Raw genomic sequence first — 26164 nt, 5'->3', positions numbered from 1 at the left:
GCCGTGTGAAAAGTACAGGAGAAATCTCACAGGACACAGCGTTTTATTGCACTCAACAACTTACACCCAGGGACTCTCGCCAAACACAAACATTCAAAAAACACCTCGTAGCGTACAATCGCCTCCGTTCCAGCACAAAAACATGACCTCTGTGCTGAGAAGCTTTTAGGAAAGAGGGGGCCTACGTTATGTACAAGGCCAAGACAACAGTGGCTTAGTGCAATTATCTGGAGCGTGATGATCAGCCATGCTATGCCAGGAAAATACACACCAATACACACAAAGGCGTGATGAAAACTTGACATTAAACTATACATAAAATAACTGCACTGACTAAGAAGCAACTATAGAAACTTATAATGTATAATCATCTGGTCTTTGAGGTTACTTGTGGCAGTTACAGTAATAGTAAACGAATACACTTTTGGGATTTTTTCTTGGTTTCAGAATAACACCTTGTGGTGCAAAGATAGTACTGTAGGTAGAATACAAATCCAGTGTTTTATAAATTTGTTGTGAGATACAGTGCATTAACAGTTGGGTGTAAAATCTGGGCTGGAGGTGCTCGGTACAAAACTATGTAAAATACTCATTTATCAAAGGTAAACAATGTAGATCTCGGGCAGCTCAAACATGTACAGCCACCGTGAAATGAAATGAAACTCACCTGTCTGTCACACTTGATTAATAATGGCAGCAGTGAAAAGTGGAAAACAAGTTGGACTACTTCTATAAGTCCGTGTGTTTTACCATACACCATTTGTACGAATGTGTATGTGTGTGTGTGTGTATGCGAGTGTGAGTGAGTGTGTGTGTCCTCTACAGTCTCTCAAAGCCGATGGAGCAGAGGAGGAATATGGCGTACAGCAGCAGGAGACAGAGTCCCAACCTGCGGTCCAGCTTCCAGCGGTTCAGATGGACGCACAGGACCTGAAAGACGGAGATAGAGTCACTCTGACGTCGCTGCAGCCAAGATTTAATTTCCAATTTCATCACCTTTCCCATTTCCAGAGTCTGAGAACAAAGTCAAAGGCCGAACCCCCCCCTTCCCCCCAGATAAGATGATCACAAGTGAGGAAAAACAGGCAGCTGATGTCACACTCTGAAGATTAATTCTTTGATCAATTTTTCACAGCAGTGGTCAGTTAGGGAGGACGGTGGAGATCTACTTACAGTCAGTGTGACTGAGGCCAACAGCAGGATCACTGAGTACACCAGACCTTTGCTGTTGATTGTCACCTAAAAAAATCACATAAAACTGAACATTAACATGTTGCTTTAACATCTCTTTATATATATATATTTTTTTTTTATCTATTAGTGATTTTGTTCTTCTATAGTAATTTGCTTTGTGTAAGGAGAACACCAGTGGGGATATCGCTTTGTTTTTAGGATCATGGCTCAATGCTGTTGGGTAAGATATTTGCTAGTGAAAGCAGCTGATGTTACCACTGATCCGTAGCTGACAATGAGAGTCCTCAGTGCCCAGGGGAAGCCAAGACCCAGCAGCACATCAAAGATATTACTGCCGATGGAGTTGGACACGGCCATGTCACCCAAGCCTGCAACAAACACACATGTATGTTTGCACACACAATTATTATCATTAGAAGGAAGGACTTTGTGCACATTTTTACATCCTGATTTCCTGTGGTGAACATATAAAGACATAAAACGATGCACTAAAAGCGATGTGACATCTTAGAATCTCAAGCTAAATGTAGTTCATAAAGGTGTTATGTATGGTTGTGTATGTATGGTGATACAAATAAAAAGGTAATGAAGGGATGATGCTTTTTTTTTCTTCCAAAATGTCAACCCAAAGTTGAAGAAAAATGTGTCATGAAATGTTTTTGCAGATAGAAAACAAAAACGTGTGTAAACACTTTTGCAGATTTATTTTATCTCGTTTCTGCTTTTTACAGAAAAGGGTAGTTGCATAAAATGAAAGCCCTAGACGTCATGTAAAAGTTTTAATTAGTAAGACCAAACAAATCTTCAATCAGGGTCCATTTATTTTTTCCAACACTTTCAGCTGTGATAACTCCAGCTGACTCCTGATTCAGACCACAAGACACGATTAAAAGCTCCAGAAATAGCTAGTTAACGGACTTTGAGTTAAGATTGTTTTCTCAAATGAAACCAAATTAACCTTCAGGTGCAATATTTTGATTTTGTTTTGTAACATATCACAATGTATAAACAAACAACAGTGTAAATATGTGTTGAGATGGGTTAACACAAACACACACACATACACACACACACACCTTGCCGGGCGACGATGAGGCTGGCCATGCAGTCAGGGACACTGGTGCCGGCTGCCAGGAAGGTGATCCCCATAATGACGTCCGGGATTCCAAGTGTGTAGCTGATTATAGTCACCTGGACAGAGATACAGAGGCTGTTTATATTCATATGTGTGTGTGTGTTTGTGGGTGTGTTTGTGTGTGCGGGTGCGTGCGTGTGTTTCGTACCATCCAGACCATGAGGTAGGAGAAGAGGGCTATCCAGAGCGTGGAGGACAGGAAGGTGAGCAGGTACCAGCGCTCCCACCGAGGCAGGTTACAGTCAGGCACGGTGTAGTAAAGCAGGACGCTCACCGGCCAGGAGAGCAGCCACTTCACACGCACACACCAACCATCTGAGGACATTATAACACACACACACACACACACACACACACACACACACATTTCCCCACAGGGATCATTACAGATCTTTTAAATAAATGATTAATGTCACACCGACGGATGAGGAAGTATTTGTGAGTCTTCATCTTATCTTTTTTTAATTAGCTCCATTAGCAATGAATGCATCTATTACAGCGGAAAACATGTTAAACAGGTGAAGCAGGAAGCAGAAATGTTTTCTACAGCAGCATGAAATCACAAAACAACTTTTAACTGTACAGAAGACTGAAATTTAGGTTACAGTGTTGTCAGCACTATTTCATAGAAAGTAGCTGGTTACTGGCTGCTGAAAACATCTCTAGATGTCAACAGATTACATCATCATGTCCTGAGGCCAGTTACATAAATGATATTAATGAGTATAAAACTTGCTTATTGAATAAATATGAATATTAATGAACCTCCTCCTTCCTAAGGCTGAATTATGATTGGTTAAGACCTACTTGTTACTATGGCAACTTGTCCCAGAAGTTGTTAATTAGTACCTGCAAGATTTGTTTAGCTATAGTTAGTAGAGTACAACTCTTTCTTTGTAGAAAGATGTTAAAGATGTGTGTAATCCTAAAACTTGAGTCTCTTTTTGCACTTCCAGAGGTGCCTCATTAAAATTTAAAAACAAGCAGACAATCTTTTAAGCATTATAGTCCTTATTTTCCTGACTTTCCTTATTTTTGGGCACCAGGACAGTGTGTGTTTCATGAGGAATGTAATTGTTTTAAACAGTGAAGTGCCATATTGGCCAGGTCTCCTTTGTAAAAGAGCTTGTGTATCTCAGGAGACTTCCTGGTTAAATAAAAAAATGTCGGATTGACTCAAAATAAACAACAGTTACCCCGAGCAACAGTGTGGCTCTTCGGTGTGTTGTGTTTTTATTACTTTTTGGACAACAATGGAGCTCTGTGGCACAGAGGAAGATATATCAGGCTTGATAGGATCAATTTATTGTTTGGTTTTGATCTTTTCATGGGATTTGAGAATAATAAGAAAAATATCAAATTAGATAGAAGTCTAAGACTACTGTGGGTCTGTCTGTGACAGATCCAACAGTGACATAAACATCTAAAATCCCATTCAGCCTCTGCATTTGTGTACTTTCATTAACCGCTCACCTGGTATGATGAAAGGTTTGAAAGGAGTGTTCTCCTCTTCTCCTTCCTCCTGCTCTTCCTCCTCCTCATCCTCCTCCTCTTTAGGCTGTGCTCCCCCTCCCGTCTCTCGCCCCGTCTCTTTAGCCCTCTCCCTCTCTCCCCCCAGCGGTGGCCTGTCTCCCTCGGCCACCGTCCCGTTCTCCCTCCCCCACGTCCCGCTACCACCCACGCCCTCCTCCCCTAAGGCTCCCCCGTCTTCAGGGCCGACCCGAGCCCGGATCAGCCTCTGCCTCTGTTGCGGGAGAGAGGGGTGACATCAGAGCGAAGGAAAGGAAAGAGTAAAGACAAAATGAGAAACACGACGGGCTTATATGAATCATCTCTGACTTTACTGCAGCTAACAATATGAGAGTTGGCAGGAGGAGCGGTTAGGCAGCCAGGCATGTCCTCACATTCACCAGAGGGGATTTGGAAAGTGCTGATTGGGGGCATGGCAGAGAGCAGGGGCAGATTTGGCAGTCGCACTTTAATTTGGCTTTGGAAATGTCAAGCACACATGCAGGAGAGTGTGAGGAAGCAGATCTGAAGATTGAGTTCCTGTCTGCTTTTGTGTCGGGGATAATATCATGCATTAGGCAGCACTCCGTGTGTATGTGTGTGTGTGTGTGTGTGTGCATGTGTTTTCTTTGTGAGCTTATTAGATGGTCTCCACAGTTACAGGATATTTTTGGATATGGAAGCCAAGATCTCTCTCCTCATCTTTCTGTCTATTAACAAGGGATCCAACTTTTTCTCTCCTGATACCTCAAGTCATTGACATACTGAGTACTGATTGATACCAGTGTTCTCCTTTCCCCCAAATTTAAAATCTCACTGCATAGAACTCATTGGGTGCATCTCCACTATTTACCAAACTACTGTACAAAATGAGTAGTATTTTAATATCCATAAATATTAGTCCCTCCAGGAAACTGCGATTGCAATAATTTACATAAATTCAAGAAATCCAGGCAATATTTGCTAAAAGCTTGCAATTTTGTTAAATTACCACAAGTTTTCCACATGCAGTGGCCAAATAAACAGTCCGCTTGTGATTTGGACCAATAGTCATATTTTCAGGTTGTGGTAACTTAAGTCATCGCAGTGCATTCAGGTGGAGGATGGAAAAACAAAAATGATGCCATAGACCGAGCAAAACAATTCCTGAATGTTCCCACATGAGGTTTGCATTCAGTGAGTCAGAAGAATACAAGTTGATGTTGTTCAGACAGTAAAGAAAGACATGATCTACCTCAAACACTTTGGAAATGAACCTCTATTTTTATGTTAATGGATTTATTTTAATGGCATTTTTGACTGACTTTATTTGATGCTAATGTTGAGGTGAAATCTTATTTAATAAAGGCTTATAAATGGAGCTCAAGAACAGTACTTTCTTTTTATATAACTTTGAGTCTATTGTTCTCATGTTCAGAAAATACATTTAAATATTAGCACTGAAATGTAGTTGTTTTTCTGTGATTTGCAGTATCACACTTTTTATTGAAGGAAGTGATCACATAGGACACATCATCGGTAGTAGTTTTTAAACAAATAGCATTATTTATTTATTTTGCTTGCAATTTTTCCCAATTCCTGCAATTTTACTGGAATGAGAGCACTTTTTGAGAAAAGCCTCTGCAAAATCAAACATTTTTGGCTGCAATAAAAAAACAACAACTGCAAAATCCTGGAGGGGCTGAAATATAATGACTACAAATGTAATTAAAATAAACAAATGAGACCAAGATGAATAACATTTTTTATTAGCCTCTAAACTGCCGTCAATATTAAGCTCGATTCCTCTAGAAATTTGCTGTTTGCTGCTTTTTGTCTTTAAAAGAAACAGCTTCACTTTTCTTCCAGCACAAATCAGAGTCTCTCCTGAGGGCAGATTGTAGGAGAAGTCAAAGAAAAATGGGTTAAAGAGAGATTTGGTCTTTTGAGTAATTTTTGTAGCATAGTGGAGAGGTGACGGGAACCAATGGTGAGAAAGACAGAGTGTGTGTGTGTGTGTGTGGGGTGGGGGTTGACATACAATAGAACTTGAATAGAACTAGGGATGTTGCGATTGCAGTATAAAGTACATGTGTGCACACCAGGACGCTCCTAGGGACTTTTTTTAAAAACATTACCACTAAGAGTACCACTGATGTGACACATTTGTCTCCCTTGTGGTCTTATTAAGATGTCACAATTAATTTGACAGTGACATATTGACACTTAAAATGCTGCACAAGCACATTTAAATACCCACCAACCTAGCCGAAAAACCAGGGGAACTTGGCGTTAGGTGAAGGGTGAGAGCGCGTACAGTGTACCTCGTTGATGACCATGCGTCCTGCCATGCGCAAGCGGGTGAAGGGGGGGAAATGCGGGGTGATGAGAAGACGGAGGCTTGCCTCTGAGAAGGAGAGCTGGTGGGGGTGCAGGTTCATCAGCTCATCCACCATCACAACCCCGGAGTCCTGACCGGCCACCACACACGAGTCTGAGGAAGGAGATGAGCGGATTTTAGAAGGAAAGAACAGATCAAATTAGTAAAAGAATGACAGAGAATGACAAACAGGAAGGAGACAAAGAGGACAGAGTGATAAAAAGCTTGTCCATCAAAGTGGTCTAGTTCTAATTCAGCCGGTTGAGAATCCACACGGGGAACAGAAATGGGTTTGACTGGCAGCCTAAACTGTGTCACTAGGTCTGTTGAACGCTGCTCAGAAACTGATAGAATTCTTTGATGTTTTTGATGCACATTTACAAACAGAAACAGACTCATGTACCTGGCTTCAGCGGCACCATGTCGTTGTCACAGTCTCCAATGTTTCCGACAGCAGTCGTCCGCCGCAGGCCGCTCAGACATGGCTGACCTGCTATGCTGCAGTGTCTTTCTACCAGGCTGCACAGAGATCTGTTGAACCTACACAAGAGACAGACGCACACACACACACACACACACACACACCGGCATTAAAGCTTGAGAGATATAGTGTTTTTGTTGCCTATAAATCGTTTAGTGGCTTGATACAAACAACACTGGAGTGAGAGAATGAGACTTACTTCATGATGATTATGTAGATTCCATACATAGAGATCAGGATGATGGTCTCCCACCTGCAAGACATAAACACGTTCATAAACTCCACATGCATCACAATGACAGTCTGCGACTGTGTCTCGAAAACAGATCTGATAACAAAACAACACAGGCTGCTGAAATATTAAAAGCTTTTCATCACAGTCTTACCACAGGACTTTTTCATCATAGATCACCTGCAAATATAATTAACATATACTTTAATTACATTGCAAACATGCACTTTTTACATATCCTATCAAAAGAAACAGAAAACAGTAAAAGAAACATTTTTTCTCATCGATATATCTATTAAAGTGTATACTTTGGCCTATAAGTACTTTCACCCAATGTGCAACATGCAAACTGCAACTTGCAACATGAGATCAATGCCTCTTGCATTAATGTTGACACATTTATTACTTCATAATCAAACATCATAATTTAAGCCCATACATGAGCACGCAAGAAGACTATAGGACTTGTGTGTGTGTTATGTGTTAACAATCCTTTTTAATAAGTCCCACCTTATTTATTCTAGTCCTATACTGTGATGGACAGATATAAGTTGCAGTTTAGGTTGAAAACAAATTGATTTCTTAGGGGATCATATTTATTCCTGCATATTCCGTATTTGGGTCAGTGCATAATTACAACTGAAAAAACGAGAAATTACATGAAACATGAAGGACTTGCCAGTGGCCAAGTATTGGATATTCAAGATTTCTCACCAGAATAAGCACCAAGATGGACAAGATGTAGAAGACAGCGTCACGAAACAAAGGCCACCAGCTCAGAGAGATTGGCTGCAGAAAGCAGACACACACACACACACACACACATTGTACATGGGATGTAGAGTCAGATCAGGCAGATGGTGAAACATGTAATCCTGTGATCAAAGTCTGGGACAAAAAGAGAGTGTTTATGCTGAAAGAAACAGGACACAGCGTACGTACCTGTCCGGAGAAGATGCCACAGAGGCCAATGATGACCAGGATATTAAACACAGCCGATCCCACGATAGTTCCCACACCCACGTCTCCTTTCGTGATAAACACTCCTAAAAACAAAGAAAGAAAGAGCAAGCCATAAATCATCAGAAACAATTAATTTAGCAATGATGTGAAACAGTGCAAGAAATGATGGATTGTATCTCCCTCCAAGCTGTACATAATATCTCTCCTTCAAATAGAAATATTGTGTCTTCAGTTCATAACCACAGGGGCTGAGCAGACGTCTTTAATCTTATACTACTGACTGTGTGAATATTGCCTAAAGTCACTCTGATACTTATCAAACAGTCTTTTTTTCCTTATGAGGACTATTTTTTTTCAGAGGTGATATATGAAAGGATTTATCAACTTCTTTGAGACACATGAATTTAGAAGCAGAGTTTTCATTCTTCCAGTTTCTCCCAGTTTCAATGACGTTTTAATCAACTGTACCTTGTGTCTTCTATCAAAAGACAGTAGAGTTGAGTCCCCCAGGCAGTGTTTACCAATCCCTGTAACCTTTTTGATTGTTTCTGCTGTAAATCCCTGACGCTATTTCCAAGTTCCAGTTTCAAACTACTGTTGTTCATCCTTCTTTTGTCTGAAGAAAAATAGTCTTGCTGTCAGCTTTGTGACAGTGCAACATTCAACCAGTCTTAAATGTGTTATTTAGCTTAAGAAGTAGGAGGATTTACTCAACCTGTAAAGGAATGCTTTAGTCCATCTGAAAAATTCAAAATCCAAATTTGGAGACACATTGTTTTCCTTTTATAGTATAGAATTTTTTCCAAAAGCCTTATTCAATTGTGAAAAAAACAGCTTGTGAGAACATCTGGGTCAGAGGTAATTTGCAGGTGAGCTGGCAAACCATCAAGCAAAATGAAACGCACTCGTCGTCTTTGTTCACGTCTAGTTAATGTTGGAAAGCAGCCAATCAGTGCTGCTCCCTGCGTACACTTGACTCCTCTCAGTCCTAATCAGGTGAAGATTTATGTGATTGCAGGTAATTGGAGTGCCGATGGAGCAATCATTGTGACAACCCGTTAGAGTGAGTAATTGATTAGATGAGCATCAGACTGACCAATCAAAGAGGTGAAGAGCTCGGGGGCGGAGCTCCCAGCTGCCATGAAGGTTGCCCCGGCAACATCCTGGCTGAGTTGAAGGTTCTAAAGGGACAGAGACAGATGAGTTTCATTAAATTAAAAGGTGATATTCGACATTTTTCTTATTGTTAACAAACTGCATGAAAAAAACAAATAAATCAAGTACTGCCTGTGAAAGCCTGATAACTTATTCCTTTGTGCTGTAGACCTACACTGTTGTCCGAAAACTAATAAACACACCAGTGAGCTACACTGTTGCACTGGTTCCTTGATTATGATGAACTTGGGCACTGTAGTTTATTTTGAGTCGACCTGACATTTACCATCCTGCTGCTGTTGATACTCACGAATACACCAAATACTTAGTAATCCACAGCAGAAAATATGCAGCATTTACTCCTGTGTGAGAAAAACTACAGTCTCCAGCTGTATTAGGAAAATCTACTGTGTTTTTTAAAATGAAATTATATATCTGTGAGCTGTTTTTTTCCTTTTTTGTCTTCACTTTATAAATGGGCTTAGGTCTGAGGACCACAGACAGGCTTTGGAAGTGATTGAGTATTGAGAGACGGACAGACACACTGTTGGTTTTGGTCTTTAATGGAATTTGTTGACAATAATAAAAATATAGAATCATGCTGGCTTTATGCTTTAAATAAAGCCAGTGAAAATGCCAGTGAAATTAAATATTGTTCAAGTTCTTATCCCGTGTCCCTGTGTTAGTTTTTCACTCTGTTTCACTTGGAAATAAGTCACAGTATGGAAACTAAATACACTCTCTGCATTTTCACTGCGACTTTAAATAGTTTGGGGTTCAGAAAACACACTGATGCTTTGGTATAATTCAGATTAGCACCTGAGGATTATCACCTTTATCAGGGTGAAGCTGAGAGTTCATTATTGACCTTACAAACAGCAGTTAGCCAAACAATGTCACCACATCGTCCATTTGTAGCTGTTATGGAGTTTTCAATCATATCACATGATCTTCCTCAGAAGAACTTTGAACATCTACAATTACATAACGACCGGGCAATCTCCAGCTGCTGAAAAAGATCAAGTGATGCAATCAAAAGCTCCAAAACAGCAACTAAATCAAGCCCCCAAAATGACACTTTATGTCTTATTATTGTGTTCTCAACCACATTATGAATGTTAGTTCATACCTCTGATACTTTTTCCAGCGATGGCACAAAATAAACATCACACACAATGGCCAGCGCGTGAAACATGTAGATAGCCTGTGAAGTACAGGAGACACATTATTAGGTCCATGTTTGTGTTTCTGTGAGCTTAAACGCAACAAAATGAAGCTTTTTCTTGGCTTAAATTCCAGCACTCACGCAGAGAACATGAAGGAGTACCGCTCCCTGTCTCCTCTGCTCCAGAGTAAAGATGTCTTCAGGAAACTCACTGATAGCTGCGAAAGAGATGGATAGAGAGAACATGATGAATTTAATGAGGGAGGTTTAAATCATTTAGAGAAACAAGAAACAGCAGACCCTGAACTAGAGGAAAATAAATGACGATGATGTTGATTAATTTATTAGTCAATGGACAGAAAATTAATCAGCAACTATTTTCATAATTGATGAATTTTTCAAGCAGCTGCTGTTCTTTCTCTTTTTCTTTGTTGTTTTTATCACTTTTAGATTTAAAATATTTACTTTTCACATCCAAGGCATTACATGATCAGAGCACATCTCTCAAATTCATCTTAAATCCCACTCATGTTTTTTAGTGGATTCGTGACTAAACCAGTTCAGTTGTAATTCAGTTTTTCGCTCATTTTCTTTGACATCACTCCTCTTGTGACTTCTCACTATTCTTCATTCCACCTACACCCTGGTTATTATATTTATGTTCTTTTCCACCTCTTCCAAAAGGCAGCGAGTCTTAAGAATTTAAAGTCCCCCTCTAGTCAAAAATGTGTTTTTCTTCTCGTTCCTTCAGTTGAATGTTTGAGCTTCACTGTGCAGAATGATGTGCAGCCACATTCATCTGCTGAACGTTTTGTCTGCGCTCGCCTTAAATCTGAGTTAAAGGTGCGTACATGTGAGCATGATTTGTGACACCTAGTTTGGAGCCAATCCTGGTCCAATATGCAATTTGCACAAGTGTGATGTGGAAACTTGAAGCCTCTACTTCACATACACTGAGAGTGGACTTCACAGTAAAGTAGGAGACATCTTGTGTCAAACTGTTACACTTTTGAAATATTTAGATATTCATAGATTCTGGACTTTTCAATGAGGGAGAAGGAGGAGAATTCATTTAAAGTATTTTTAACAAGGATATTGAACTTTTAGTGGAAAAACCATATCAGACACAACATATCATTCAAAGCAGATTATCTTCCACATCTTAAAACATGTCTGCAGGGGGGTCTTTAACCTTAACAAGCATTTATTTTGGCTGGTTTAGATAATGCATCACAATCATCCTCTTTCTAGCTGCAAGGTAATGTTTTCCTAGAATGTGCTGTCTTGCGCATCAGCTCAAACAAACGCCACGACTCACTGCGCCATAAAAAAAGCTTTTATTATGAGGCAGCGCACGGCAGTAATCTGGGAAGCTGCTTCCCAAATGACTTTACCCACAAGGTTTTCTGATTCAGTTGTGAGACAGGATTTCTAATACCGCCACAGATGATGAAGGTCACAAACAGCCGAGTGAAACAAGTGTGACAAAAGTGGATAAGATTCTGCACAGAGGGAACATTGTGCAGTCAGAGACTAACACACATCACGTGTAGCGACGGGGACACAGATATGGTGCGATTTTATGACAACATGTCACATGATTTTGTTTGGACACCCTGATCAAACGATATATTTTTATCATCAAGAAAAAGATAATATCCTTGAAAATAGCTATACGGTAACTGAAAGAAAATGTCTTTGAGGCCTTTAAGTTTGAGTCTGCACTGTATTTCCCCGAGGCAGCAGGTCAGGAAAACCTTTTTTTTTTTTGATATACAGCTCAATATATTCTCTATAATTGGCTTCAAAATCTCCTCATCTCAGCATCAGACTGTAAGACTCTCATCACCATGTCTCTCTCTTAGTCTTTCAAACAGCTAAATAGATCCAAGCATGCGAGCTGCTGATGAGAGGGTACTAATCAGCAGGTCATTACGACAGGGCAGGCACTTTGAACAGCTCCAGATGTACACGGCATCCAACCAGAAATTCAACATTCAGTTTCCTAGCAACCATGTCCCTCAAAGGCCTAACTGTGTTTAAACATCTAGATGTGCAGAGTTTGAAGAAATGAAGAATGAGGTAGACTGGAGAGGTGGGTCGATGCACAGAGGAGATCGCACACGCTCACGCTGCCTCGGCACACTAAACACACAGAATGATGTTACTGTGACAACACATTCATTACTGCATGAATATCCAAATTTTAATCTTTAATGGTTGAAATGTCACCGGGTCTTCATGCTCACAAGTGACTTTGTGAGTGTTTTTTTCTATTTTTGTCTCTCCTGTCTCATATAAACATACACACATATAAACATGGGGCAGCATGTCTCACCAGTTCTACTGTCCCTGGACTGATTGTTGTCATCTTTCGGCTGGATGAGCTCTCTCTTGGAAAAGGAGATGCCACCCTTCACAGTGGGTCCATGGGAGCCTATAAAGGGATTATTTACATATAATTACATACACTAGCCTACTTATAAACTATTGATTCATTATTATTCTCATGTATGGATTTTTTTTATAGAATGAGCACCAATGTGTTTGTGAAACATGGTGAGTTTATAAAAAAAAACCCTTCACTCACTGCATTACTCGTTATTAGCCTATCTATATTATTATATTATTACAACATAATGCTTTAAAATAATAAACAGCACGGTTATAGACAGCTTAAGTAACAGATAATCCTACTAAAGATGCAAATCATGGAAGTTTCAAGTAATAATTTTCGACAAGCACCTGTAACATCATCGAAGTGAAGTATCCAGGCGGCTGCGACCAGACCGACTCCGCAGAAACAGAGCCGGGGGAGGAGCAGCGTCTGCCTCGGTCTCCTCGGCGCCTTCATCCCGCCAGCCGCCGCCGCTCGCCGGGCTCCCCGCTCAGAACATGCCGCCGCCGCCGCTGCTCCCTCACACACCGCCGGCCTGATGATATCCTGCTTACAGACTGGATCCGACTGGCCTGTTGCTTTCTCTTTCTGATTTATCGTCTTTCAGCTGTTTTGGCTTTGGGCTCCATCCACGATCCAGGATTCTGTCAAAGAGGTTCGGCCTGTCATCAGCATCTCAGCATCCTGCACCAGTCAGTCCGCTCCAACGCCGCATCCGCGTCCAGAAACTAAAAGCTCCAGCAGAAACACAGACAACGAGTCAGCCGCCAGCTCCTCCTATATAAAAATATCCCTCGATTCAGACCGTGCTCACATCCCTCCTGTCCTAAATCTGGTCCCTCCTCCCCTTCTTTAATGTTTTTCACTCCGGGAGGAGGTGTTTTCCTGGAGTCACAGACAAGACCACCAGGGAGCGCCTTGAGCTGGGTGGGGCGACTGGAGAGACTGGCAGCATGGGAAGGCATGGAGGCATGGACACACTTTAACATGCAAGCAATAAAAATGAATAATAAAATCTATTTTGTGTCTTAAAAGTTATCAATAACTGACTTTCTTGCAGCCTGGATTGCTTGAAGTTGTCATGGTTGATCTGTCTTGCTTGCTGTAATGAAAAATAAAGGGTTTGATTATGCAGTTAACACCAACTTAACTAATCACTCTTCCTAATTAGGGTCTAATGAGGTAAAGCCTGGAAGAGGTGAGGCCAAGACAGTTTTCACAACAGGAGATAAACTATAAGCTAATCTGTTTATTTTACCAATCTCTTGTGAATTAATACATGAAAGAATCAACATGTGACTGCAATAATTTAAGTCACATGACAACTTGCTGTAGCAGCTGGGACAGATTTTCTGAGTAAAACTTCAATCAGAAGTAAATAAAATCCTAACGTTGTACACAAACATCTTTGATAACTTTTGACATTTGTTTTTCTGATTTAAAAATATTTCATATATTATTTCTCCTATTCTAAACCAAAATGAAGCTTGTTGGATTTTTTAACAGAAAACATGCTGCTGTGTCACAGCAGGAAAATCACAGGTTTAAGTGATCAAACTAATGATGACTGAATTCCATTTAGCTGGTTCAGGTTCAGGGTTCTGGTATTGTGTGTACTGGATCACTATCACACTATGTGGCTTACCAGGACAATTCAATAGTTGGTATTAGTAACACCTGAGCTGTTCCTACTGGGACAACTCAATATATGTCTTCTGTTGGAAAACTAAACTTTTTCACTAAAGGTTTCCAGCAAGTTACTGTATGTCAAAATATCCAGTTCACACAGGTTTCTGAATTCAGAATGTTTGCAATCAAATTGCATGAATTGTCACCCACTCAATAGTCATTTATATAATATGAACATATCTTTCTGAACTAAACTCACTGCTATAAAACAATTTTAACTTTTTACCAAATTCCTAATTAATGTGCAATGCAATTTTTTGCTAGCATTTCTGTAAAAATGAAAATATTTGTAAAAAACTTTAGACTTCAGAGTAGAAAACACATTAATATTCAACTACAAGACCACGACCCTGCACAGGATAAGCGGGTATAGATAATGGATGGAAACAAAATCAGCCAGATGAAGAGAGTTAACATGTTTATAACTGGGAGTGTTTAGATCAGACGGGTGGAAGGGCTCCATAGTGCACCCTGCAGTAGGGCTGTAACATCAAATGTGTACTGCTCCAGAGGGTGTTGATGGAAAAAAAGTCTCCTGCGCAGCTTCCTGAAGCCACAAAAGCCAAAACAGCGAGAGTGAAGATGAACAGCATCAACAGTCCTGCCTTCTGAACAGCCGTCTCCAAGGCAACTGCACACCTTTAACAACAGAGACACCAGACGGAGGATAATTAGTGAGGAAACAGAAAAATCTAGATGTAAATATGATACTTGAGGTTATATTCTTCTTATAGTTAGACTTATCAAACATCACAAACCAAAGTGTGAAACCTTTACCTTTTGTACTGAGGGTTGAATGTCAGACTTCCAAGTACAAGCAGCTCCTCAGCCTCAGTTTCCTCCTGTCGACAGAGTCCGATATACATCACTAATCTCCTAATTTCAACATCAACTGTCAAACCTCAGTTTTCTAGTGGCGTTCTCTAGTGGCCACTAGTGGAATTACATGTATAAATATTATTACAAGTTCAACAGACTGAACAAAGGAGAGTGAGTTCTTACATGTCTTCTATATGTGGAGTCTGACATGCTGCTTTTCACCTCAGCTGAAGAGGCCAGCAGCTTAATTTCTTCTGCAAACGACAGAGGAGGAATATGTGATCCTTCCTTTTCTCCCATCATGTCATTCAGAATAGCACTAAAAACAAGGAACAGACATGGTGCAGTATGAGTACCAACAGATGACTCAGTGTATGTGATTACTTTAACAGAGCGAGAGAATTTTGTGTGTTTTTCTTACAACGAGGCTTCATCCTGTTGGTTATCCAACTGCCTCCTTAGCTCCTGATTTGTCAGCTTGAGATCCTGGAGCAGAGAAAGATGGTCAGACAGCAGAACACACGTCAGCAGCTCAAAACATCCAGACCTTCCTCTGACAGCGGTCAATAGCTGCCAATATTGCACATTTTGTTCTTGTATTCCACATTTGTAAATCTGCTATCAGTCTTCAAGTCTTCACTGTGTTCTGTAATGAATTTCTGTTCTGTACTGATGCAAAGAGACATTTGCCCTCAGAATAAGTAATTTAAGTGATGAATAAAGGGTTACATCACATGTAAATGGTGCTTTTAGCATGTTTCATCTCATTGTTTGGGTTTTGCAGCCCACAGCTTTGTTTTGGTTCTCTCTAACTGTTCTCATCAACCTCATTTCTAACTGCAGCAGGCAGCTATTTTTAGTGAAAATGCTCTCATGAACAAACTATATTACACCTGCTCAGCACCAAAGAGCAAACAGACAAAGTCAGTGACCCGCTGGTGAACACAGTGGAGCATTGAGTTGCTAAAGACTTAGATATTTTCTTTAGGTATTTGTGAAAAATTGAATATTGGACAAACAGGACTACAAATTAATGCTCATGTTGCTCTTTGTCCTCTGGATCTGTGAATGGGCGACTGTTTGCTAACATGTTCTCTATATCAACTCATAACAATACTATCTCAATGTTGTATGTTTCTGCTGTCCCCAAGTGGCAAAATCTACTGATGCTGCTTTAACTAATCAGCAGTTGATCTGAACATCTTTACCTGTATGATGTCAGAACACTCTTCTACTGTTTCCTCTGCATGCTTCAACATCAAGTTTTTCTATCACAAACACACATAAGGGAAAAAATGTGACGTTCAAAATAATGAAAAACATCAAGATGTTCATGTTGAACTTCAAAGAGAGGTTATTTTATATGACAAAATCTTGACTTTTGGGTCTGCTTGTCTATTCCTACCTGATTAATTAACTCTTCCCTGTGCTGCAGCCCTAACTGAGCCTCTTCAATTTCATACTGAACAAACACACAACATAACAAAACAGGAGCTGGTTGGTGAAATTTCAACACTGGTAAGATAAACAGAGAGACAGATTCATGGTGATAATTCAGGGTTACCTCGAGGGTTTGAAGTGCAACAGTTAACTTGCTCAAGCTGTTCTTGTCCCGCTCTGTTTGCTGCTGGACGCTTTTGATCTGAAGAAGAACCAAGTCAGAATAAAAGTTCAGTGTTGTCCAAAAGCACTTCGGAAACAAAACTTCTAACCTGAACATGAAGTGATCACAATAAACAAGATCAAACCCCATCAGCACATTCCCAAGTAAAGCTGTGATTCCACAAGAACACTGGACTCTTAGGAATTTTTTCTACACCAAGCATGTACAGTGTGACTCCACACTGTAACCAGCGCTCTAGTATATGTTGACAGATTGAAGTTGTTATGTGAAAAGTACCTCTTACCTCCGCAGTTAGTTTCTTATTGTGTTCCTTTATCATGGTGTATTCCTTCTCCTACACAAAAAGATAAAAACATGAAAGGTCACCTGAAAATATTTAAAATGACAATCATCAGGCTATTTGACTGGCTGAAGTTTAAATTCTACATATAAGGGTAGTTTAGGTTAATGTGAATGTTATTAAGTCTCAAAAGTAGTCTGAACTTCTTTGTAACATAGTAGGCTTTGGGAGAAAAATAACATTAATGTACCACGTGTGTCAAACTTCTGTAGTAATAAATCCCTAACTGGCATTACTCTTTTGAATTTGCTATCTTATGTTTACATCAACAAACTTGCAATCCATGATTTCGGATTAAACACATAATTTATTTAAAAATCTGAAACAAATAACCTTGTGGAAATGAATTCTCTTCTACATGCTCTCCTAGATGAATTTCTTGGTACAAAAGCTGTACAAAAGCATCTAAAAAGTAAAATCTTTGCCATATACTGCGCGGTCTTACAAGAGATGCCAAAGCAGTATGGCCAGGTTAAATACTTTGGCCTACAACCTAGATTAGACTATAGTAAAAGACACGATTTGCCACTAAATGACCAGAATAAAGTGGTTTCTGAAAAATATATTACAAAAATAATTACAAATGTTTGTTCAAGTCAGCTCTGAGTGCAGAGTCCAAGTTAAAAATTGACAATAAAGAATATGAGTTCTGCCTATGAAGCGCAAATGAACCAAAGAAATAGAGCTGCAGTTTATCATGTGTAATGTTAATAGCATAATATAAGACCAGATATCACAGATTTTGATATGCTTAATTTTATGATTTAGCTCGAGTGTGATCTTAAAGGAAGCAAAACAATTAAGTGATACAATTTCCTGAACTTATTTCACCGTTATAGCTGCGTAAAATAAAAAATGAATACTATATCATTTCCACATGGTTACATTTTTATGTCTAAATATATCTTACTGATATCACATAATAATACAATAACACTTCTGGCCACTCACCAGATTCTGAATATGTTTTTCATTGCGTCTCTTTACATCGGGGTCATCAGCCGGAAGCAACCTGCAAGGCTCCGCTTCAACCTGCTGAACATCACTCACCATCTTCTCCAGGCTGCAGACATACAAAGACATCTACAAGCTCGTCCACATAAAACCCTTGAACAATTAAGTCGGAAAATGACCAATCATGTTGAGAAGCCAAAGAAAAAAGATGGGTCAAGCTGATTGACTGACAAACTATAAACTGGTGCCACTGCACCGCAGTGCTTTAAAAATAAATGAAAGAATCAATTCTGTATTTTGCTAATAATAAGTTAATGGAGGTCAGTACAGGTTAGATACAGTCTCTCTTCTTGGTGCAGATAATAGGCTGAATGACTGATTCCTTCATAAAGGAAATTGCAATCTTAATGAGAAGATATAAAAGCATGTACTGAGGTCTCTGAATTCCTTAAATGAGAACAGTGATTTTAAGCCTCACATCAATAGGATAGAATGTTATATTTTCTAAAAAAAATAGAGCTGAGAGCAAAGTTTAACCAAAAATTGGACCATGCGGCACTCCAAAACATATGTATAACTCAGAACTATGCTAACAGAGCATTTCAGTGTGAAGTCTGATAGTTACAACACAGGGACTGCTACTAGACAGAATAAATGTGTGACTAGTTACACTTTCACTTGTTTCCTCAGAGCGGTGTTGTCTGAGCGCAGCACTGCCATATCATCATCTGCTACATCTAGCCAGTGCCTCATCTCAGTGTTCAGCTCCCTCAGCTGACTCTGGCTGTAATCAAGCTCAGCTATTTTCTCCAGCATCTCCTTTGGTGTCCTACACAAACACGCACACACACACAAACACGCCAGAGAAAAAGCCTCATATATTGCTGCTAAGTAACTCAACCACAAGATTTTTCCTGTGTGGGTTTCAGTGAACATCACTCACATGTTTTCCTCTGTGAAATCCATCCTGCTGGCTCTCTCCTTCCTGGTGCTTGTCATCAGCATATGGTTCAAAATTACCATGAGGAACAACAAACAACTTTTAAGATATATTTTCCATTTTTCTACTAAACAGCATGTATTCCAAAACATGACATTTATTTAAAAAACAATCAAACAAACAAACAAGACATTACTACCTCTAACTTAGTATTTGATGTAGTAATCTAGGGCGGAAATTACAACCATTATTTCTATTACTAATAAATCTGCAAATTATTTTCTTAATTGATGGGTTTGGTGGTCAATAAAATGCCAGAAAATAATGAAAATTGTCCATCAGTTTTCCTGACCAACTGTTCAAACAAGTTATTAAATTAGTGATATTTATTTTAATATCATAGAAGTCTAAGGACACTCACATCTGAGAAACAGGAGCCACTGATTTATTTGCATGTTTCTTAGAATTACGTTACTTTAATTAGTTATTTATTAATTATCAAAACTGTTAAAAAATAGCAATCCATTTATCAACCAAGGACTTCAGCTCTACAAACTGTTAACTTATAACATAACTTACATAATTTTCTGTAAATCTAACTTTGCAGAAAGCATAAATACCTACAAATAAACTGTATTGCACAATAATATTTTCAAACATTTCTGCCAAACCTGAGCCTGATTTCACCTTTGATATTTTATAGAAAAGGAATTTAGACTAATTTAATTCAAATTAACGTTAACTCTTATGGAAATGATCTTTAGCTAAATTAAACTAGCAAACGTTAGTTATCATAAATATCAGGAAAAAAATCCGGTTGACCGCCCTTTCCACATAATACATTTCTACAAAATCTAAAAGCCAGTTGATGCAGCATAAACACACTAACCGAGGAGATGTTCACTCAAAACAGACAAAGTTTGAATAGTATTACTAACGTGAGGTCGTCTTAACGACGATAGCTAACGTTAGACAGTTATTATTTACAAAGAGCATTGGGTTTTTTTTTATCTAGCTAAAATACTAACATTTTACATGACTGTTTAGACACTATAACTGTATTTGGACAAAATAAAGTCAGCTCTTTCACGGTATCGTTAGCTGAAGTTAGTGAAGTTCATGTTAAGCTAGTTAGCAAACTGCTGATATTGCTCTGCTTGATAGTGGCGCACTAACGGTTTTAAACTGATAACAGCTTTAAAATAGACAATAAAAAATCTTACCAGCAAGTAAATCGACACTAATAAAGTTATCGCCACTGAATAGTAGTTCAGGCTGTCAAACCAAGCGCAAAAAGCCCGAGCTGACAGGTTCCACCTATCTGGCAGTAATGTTTCAGTTTAAATGCTAGTTGGTGATGAAATGAAGAAATGAAAAAAACGGCGGTTATTACATTGTGATGACGTCAGAAATGAAACACGTAAAGGTTTCCATGGTAACATTTCCACTTATGAAATTACATCCTGCTTCTTTATCGAAACTTTCATCTCAACTTCTTAGTGATTAATTATAAATGGTGTGTGTAGCTACTTATTAAATATTTTTTCTGCCAGAATGACATCAGCACCAATGTGAATAAATATTCATTTAAAATCATTTGAACTTCATGAAACAAATAGTTCAAAGAGTGGTAGAAAATAATAAAATAACACAATTTTGACACAATTTATTTAAGCACTTTCAAATGACAAAATCAAACATCAAACGGGGTGATCTAACAAAACAATACAAAAAAAGTGAAAAGAAATTAAAGAGACATATATATTTAGTAAAACAATTAACAATACAATATTTTTGGCTTTAATATAATTTTTGTCAAAAAAAAGCAAGAGCATCCGAAAAAAGTAATTTTGTCACTACATTTTAAGGCCAGGAGAATTAAAAGTGGTTCCAAAAGTGCAAATGGAAAAAAAGGAGTTTGATGAGGTAAACAGTCCAGTTGTCATTAAAAGCTGTAAGACACGTTGCTTGAGTCAGTACTTGCCATAGTGTTACACTCCAGGTGAGGTTTGGCCTGTAGTAGTCCCTTACTGAAACTGACAGTTAGATTTTAAAAACTTTATTCACTAAATGACTTTACTTTAGTCTGTAAACTGCAACAGCATGTGCGATTTCTGTTTTCTTCAGGGCTTACACATGCCGTCCTATTGTTGTAATTTAACAATTGAGACATCATTGTGAGTCCCCTCTCAATGTCCCACTTGGTGTAAACAATATCCAATAAAAAGCTCATTTAGGACTTCATCTGGAGCCGGAGTGGAAAACACCAGCAAAACATGGTCTAAGCACCTAACACACAACAGCATACAGGAGTCTAATGATGGTGTATTTTATAATCCTCGGGTGAACCTAGGAATAGTGCAAGCCACGTTTTTATGACTTTCAGGTCAGGCACCTTGGGGACAGCCCAGCTAAGTAGCCGCCACCATTTTCGAGGTGATGCCACCAAAGAGTTCTTGTCAGTGTTTGTGATTGCTTGTTAACGAAGATTTAAAATTTTAATTTTTCCACAGTCAATAAATACATTCTCTTTTCAGCATTTCTTTAAACAAACATTTTTAGTGCTCAGTATTCCAAATGAACACTGCATATTTCTGTGTTAATATTCTGAGGCTAGCCTCACTGAGTGTACAGATATCCTTCAGGTCAGGCAGGATCAGTGTATCTTCACAATAGTAAACCCACAACTAGCAGCACAGGTAAAGGCCAAGAAGAAGATACTGGTAAACCATTATACCCAGTAACACCCAAAACAATCACAAACTATTCTTGCTTCTTCCCTCCCAAGCTACTTCTTGAACTGAGGTGATCTTCCTTACTGCCCCCCCACCCCCCGATAATATTACCCATCACCACTAAAGTAAAGACATTGTAAGGGCTGTTGAAACTCTGACTTTCAGCGGTTACCGGGTGGGTTCCAGTGATCCTGTGACATGGAAGTTTATCCCGTCCCCAGGGAGAGGTGATGGGATGAGCGGGCAGAGCCAGCAGAGGTACCAGCGAGCGCCCAGCGTGTGATGCAGGTTGCCCAGGAGTCCCAGGCTGTAGGGTCTGCGGGTAGAGTACCACTCCCTGGTGGTCTGTCCCCGAAACAGCAGGAAGAGATGGAAGAAGAAGAACGCGGACACTAACAGGAAGCCCACTACGCACGTGTCAGCGATGAAGGCGAAGGCAAAGGCACGTGCTGAGACCTGGCCTGGGAGAGAAAAGGGATGGGAACACTGATTTAATCACAGGGTGAACACTTGAATTAGTTCTTGACATAGATTCAGATATCAAGAGCATAAAGAAGGCATCCTTTTTGATTAAAATTTAAAGAGATCTAAGAAGAAAGTAACCTTTAAAGTTTGCAATTATCTGCCATTAATGCCATTTTTTCCACTTTTTTTAACTAAAGAGGCAAATTACATCTCTGACATTAGTACAAAAATCTTATAAAAATCCCAAATTGCCATCAAATAATCCTGTTCCCTGATTTGCAACTAATGATCATTTCCATTATTGATTAATCTGTCAATTATTATCTATATTAAGCAATTAGTCAATTAGTTTGGTCTATAAAATGTCTGAAAATGGTGAAAAATGGCGATCACTGTTACCCAAAGCCCAAATGTCTTCTTTGTCCAGAACAACAGTCCATAACCCAAAGATATTTATTTTACTGTCAGAGAAGACTAAATAAACCATGAAAAAATCATATTTAAGAAGCTGGAATCAGAAAATTTGGACATTTTTTTCTTAAAAAAATGACTCAAAACAGTTAATCAATCATGGAAATAGTTGGTGATAAATTTTCTATCAATCAACTTATCAATAAATCATCTAATCATTGCAGCTCTATTTGCAACACTGCCTTCAAAGGCTTGAAACACCCAGAGATATTAAAGTGATAGATACCAAGCTATAAACAGTATGGGAAAACATTTATACAATCTCATCGTCGTAAATATCTTCATATCACTCAACACTATTTTTAATGTGTCATCTTCATGTATTTATGAATGTAACTACTGATCCCTGTGGACTGCTGTGAGTGATTAATGGGACACTATGACCGGAGCTCGCTCTCAAGAGAGTTATGGGAGATAAAAATAGAGCAGACAAGGAAAAAAAAAAAGAGGTATGCAGCATGAAGCAGGGACATCTTTGTTGTATATGTACAGTCATGTTTAAAATACATTTCTCTGGAATAATTAAAATAATAAGTCAAATCTTTGTAGTGCAAAGAATGTTGCAAATATTACAAATGTTGCATTTCTGTTGGATTATTTTAATTCTTTCTTTCTTTAACATACTTGGTCTCTACATTGCAGCTCACTCAACTTTAAAAGCAGAATGGAAATATTACATTCTACCTATTGATACATAGGAGTAACCCTAATAAATGGTACCTGAAACTAGCATGATCCAGGGTATGAGCAGCAGCAGGACGCTGTGCACGGTCACGCCTTCCTTCAGTATGACAATGAAGACCTCGGCGTTCATCAGCGTGGCGTACAGGAGCCCAGACCACATAAACAACAGGCAGCTCAGGAAGTAGCGGTAGTTACGGAAACCCACGCACTGGCCGAAAAACACGCAGTGGTGGTCACGGCGCAGCACACACACTTTGCAGTCGTAGCAGTGGGAGCAGCGCGGAGGAGTATGTGTCTCACATGTATAACAGTACCTGTGGGGGGGAAAAAAAGAGGACAAAACTGATTATCTATGGTCAGAGATGCTCCTAAATGACATTTCACACATGAAGTTTAATGATTAAAAGTACAAATAAATTTTAATAATCTCACTGAAAAACACTGTGATCATTAGTTGGGGCCATAGAAATAGTTGACATGTGTTCATCCTAAAACATCTTTAAATCTGTGAATAAGAAGAATTATGCGTTTTACCCATGCTAGAAAATTCTTTTTTTTACCAATAAGCTGTTATGTTGCCACACATTTCCTGCTTCTTTCCCCAAAATTTCCACACACATACAGACAGGTGACAAACTAGAGGAAAAACTTGAATAAATGAGTGGAGAAAACACAACAAATGCAAAGGCTGCCACACAAGGCACAGGGACTCACTCAATGGTACGAAAATGATTTGAATCATATGTTATTGCCTTCGCAGTCACCACATCACGGAGAAATTTCTGACCAATGTGTCAGCCACCACCATCATCAAAGCACAGAATGAGGAAATATGTTTTGGGAGATCCAGACTCTCTAAAAGCAGTTATGGCAGTTTGTTGAGGCCCAGCACCTCACTAAGACACTTTGTGTTGGTATTTTCCTTAAATATGTCACCTGTTTGTTCATGTTTTAATGGTATTCTGATTCATGATGAGAGCTTCCACAAATTTCATATCAATACCGTGGAGAGTACTTCTCAACTTGTGAAAACCTACATTATAAAGTGGGGACAAAGAATCTGAATCTGTCCCTCGCAGGTCCCCCAACTTTATGTGAGTGTAACACTATTTCATTAAACCACAAATTATTCATTCAGTACTGCTGAAGTAGTTGTATTATTATTATTATTATTATTATTATTATCGTTATTACTACTACACTACTACACCTGACTGCTGGAATTTATATTATCTTTTTTTCTTTAATGTATTGCTGCATGAAAACTCCAGTCAAGTCTATCTTACAACAACAGTCAGGTGTCCATATGAACACTAAAAGAGGTTTTCCTCGCTGTAATCATTCCTCCTGTTTATACTGGCTATTAAAAGATCCTCTTCAAATCACTTTCAATGTAAGTGATGGGGGCCAAAATCCACATTGTGTCCACACAGTCATTTTGTGCTTAAATGCATTTGAAAGTTTATCTGAAGCTTATATGAGGCTTGTAAGTGCATTATAAAGGGATTCTCTAATGGCCAGTATGAACAGGAGGAATGATTATGGCAAAAAAAAAATCTGTTTCAATGTTCATTTCGGCTCCTCACTCTTGTTTTATAACAGACTTGAAAAATTGTGAACCCGTCCTTTAAGTGTACAACTATGGCAGCCATGCAAATATAAAGTTATATCATTACAGTACAGCCATATTATTGAGGCCTTATGCTAAAAACCTCCACAGTTCTCCCTCACCTCCACCCCTGACCCATGCCCTCTCCTCCCAGAAACACCCCCTTGATGCTGGGACTGGTTTTGAGGAAGAGCATGGCGTTCCAGCAGATGTTTCCCAGCATGAAGTACTGGGCCAGCAGGTGAACCGCCTTCCACAAAGCCGACCATGCAGTCTTCTGTTGGTCCGCCTCCAGCGGAGCCTCGACCAGGACCAGGTAGCTCACCTCCCCGGTGATGGAGAAGACCAGGAAGGTGTTGAGGAGCACGGGGAGGTGGTGACACAACCTCTCGACCCTGCAAAACACTTTACTGCCAAAACTCGTCATGTTTTCTGCCCGTTCACCTCTACGTGTTGTTGTTTGATTCACAGTTTGACGATCAGTTTAGTAGAGGGATTCATTTAACCGACGCACCGCAATAACCGTAGGCTAGCTTAGTTAGTCAAATTAGCATTGTTACAGACGTTAGCGGGAAATTAACCGTATTTATAATATTTAATATATCTTCGGGACGAATAACTGTGATATAAGAGCTGCAATTTTACTCAATTCTCTCTACAAAACCTCCTTCTTTACAACCATCTCTGCTGCTGGACAGAATCAAGCCTCTGGTGACAGATGTTACATGAAAATACATCCGTAAGGCAGCAAGATGATGTGGTTCCGCTTGCCTTAAAATACAAATAAACGCGTAATGAGGATTTTAGTGTGGTTTTGTGTTCAAATGGTGGACATTTTTGGATATTTTACCTGTTAAGCGACACTGTGGGACACTTCGCGCCTTGGTGGCATTATTTTCAGAATCACTTATATTCATTCTGACTTTCTGGTTGTAAAATTTTAAGATTTACTATTTAAATGAGGCCAGGATTATGACTGTAATCTAAAGGGTTGAAGAACAGTAACCTTCTTATTTTGTGTACATTATTTTCGGGGTTGTGCACGAAAATGGGGTGCCTGGTAAGAGTTTAAGATTTATATTAAATTTTACATATTCTTCAGTGGGGAAAAAATACCACTAAAACTAGTAATACCACAATATAAAAAGTAAAACAAAATAAAATACTATGTAACGAGTAAAGGTCCTGCATTCATAATTAACTTGTATTAGTACAAAAGTATTTATTATCTTCAAAATGTACT

General features: G+C 39.1%; 3 protein-coding genes across 4 annotated transcripts; all 3 read right to left on the bottom strand.

Moving 5' to 3' along the window:
- Positions 1–26: 26 nt before the first annotated feature.
- Positions 27–14589, bottom strand: LOC122990172 (sodium/potassium/calcium exchanger 3-like). 2 transcript variants are annotated; one of them, XM_044363323.1, is made up of 18 exons: positions 13642–14589; positions 12939–13536; positions 12532–12630; positions 10335–10411; positions 10158–10232; positions 8970–9054; positions 7853–7956; positions 7625–7699; positions 7065–7090; positions 6878–6931; positions 6601–6737; positions 6142–6311; positions 3803–4073; positions 2478–2644; positions 2271–2385; positions 1450–1562; positions 1174–1239; positions 27–930 (listed from the first exon to the last, which is right to left on the bottom strand). In XM_044363323.1, exons 2-18 carry the CDS (start codon positions 13045–13047, stop codon positions 820–822), a joined length of 1854 nt encoding a protein of 617 aa, XP_044219258.1. In that variant the 5' UTR covers positions 13048–13536; positions 13642–14589; the 3' UTR covers positions 27–819. The 2 variants fall into 2 exon arrangements, with proteins under 2 accessions (XP_044219258.1, XP_044219259.1); XM_044363324.1 differs by having other exon boundaries at positions 6223–6311; positions 12939–14589.
- A 94-nt stretch (positions 14590–14683) lies between these two features.
- Positions 14684–20350, bottom strand: LOC122990174. Its single transcript, XM_044363328.1, has 12 exons — positions 20181–20350; positions 18961–19008; positions 18688–18846; positions 18015–18126; positions 17007–17057; positions 16664–16741; positions 16505–16561; positions 16308–16367; positions 15521–15585; positions 15283–15418; positions 15058–15122; positions 14684–14919 (listed from the first exon to the last, which is right to left on the bottom strand). The coding sequence occupies exons 2-12, from the start codon at positions 18981–18983 to the stop codon at positions 14721–14723; spliced, it is 1005 nt and encodes a 334-aa protein (XP_044219263.1). The 5' UTR covers positions 18984–19008; positions 20181–20350; the 3' UTR covers positions 14684–14720.
- Positions 20351–20608: 258 nt separating this feature from the next.
- On the bottom strand, positions 20609–25668 carry zdhhc24 (zinc finger DHHC-type containing 24). Its single transcript, XM_044364585.1, has 3 exons — positions 25044–25668; positions 23349–23626; positions 20609–22153 (listed from the first exon to the last, which is right to left on the bottom strand). Exons 1-3 carry the CDS (start codon positions 25346–25348, stop codon positions 21861–21863), a joined length of 876 nt encoding a protein of 291 aa, XP_044220520.1. The 5' UTR covers positions 25349–25668; the 3' UTR covers positions 20609–21860.
- Positions 25669–26164: the final 496 nt, after the last annotated feature.

Source organism: Thunnus albacares, chromosome 10 (genome assembly GCF_914725855.1).
Source record: "Thunnus albacares chromosome 10, fThuAlb1.1, whole genome shotgun sequence".
In the NCBI taxonomy this organism is placed as follows: domain Eukaryota; kingdom Metazoa; phylum Chordata; class Actinopteri; order Scombriformes; family Scombridae; genus Thunnus; species Thunnus albacares.
The sequence above is the reverse complement of the archived record's forward strand: the minus strand, read 5'-3'. Positions and strand labels throughout refer to the sequence as shown.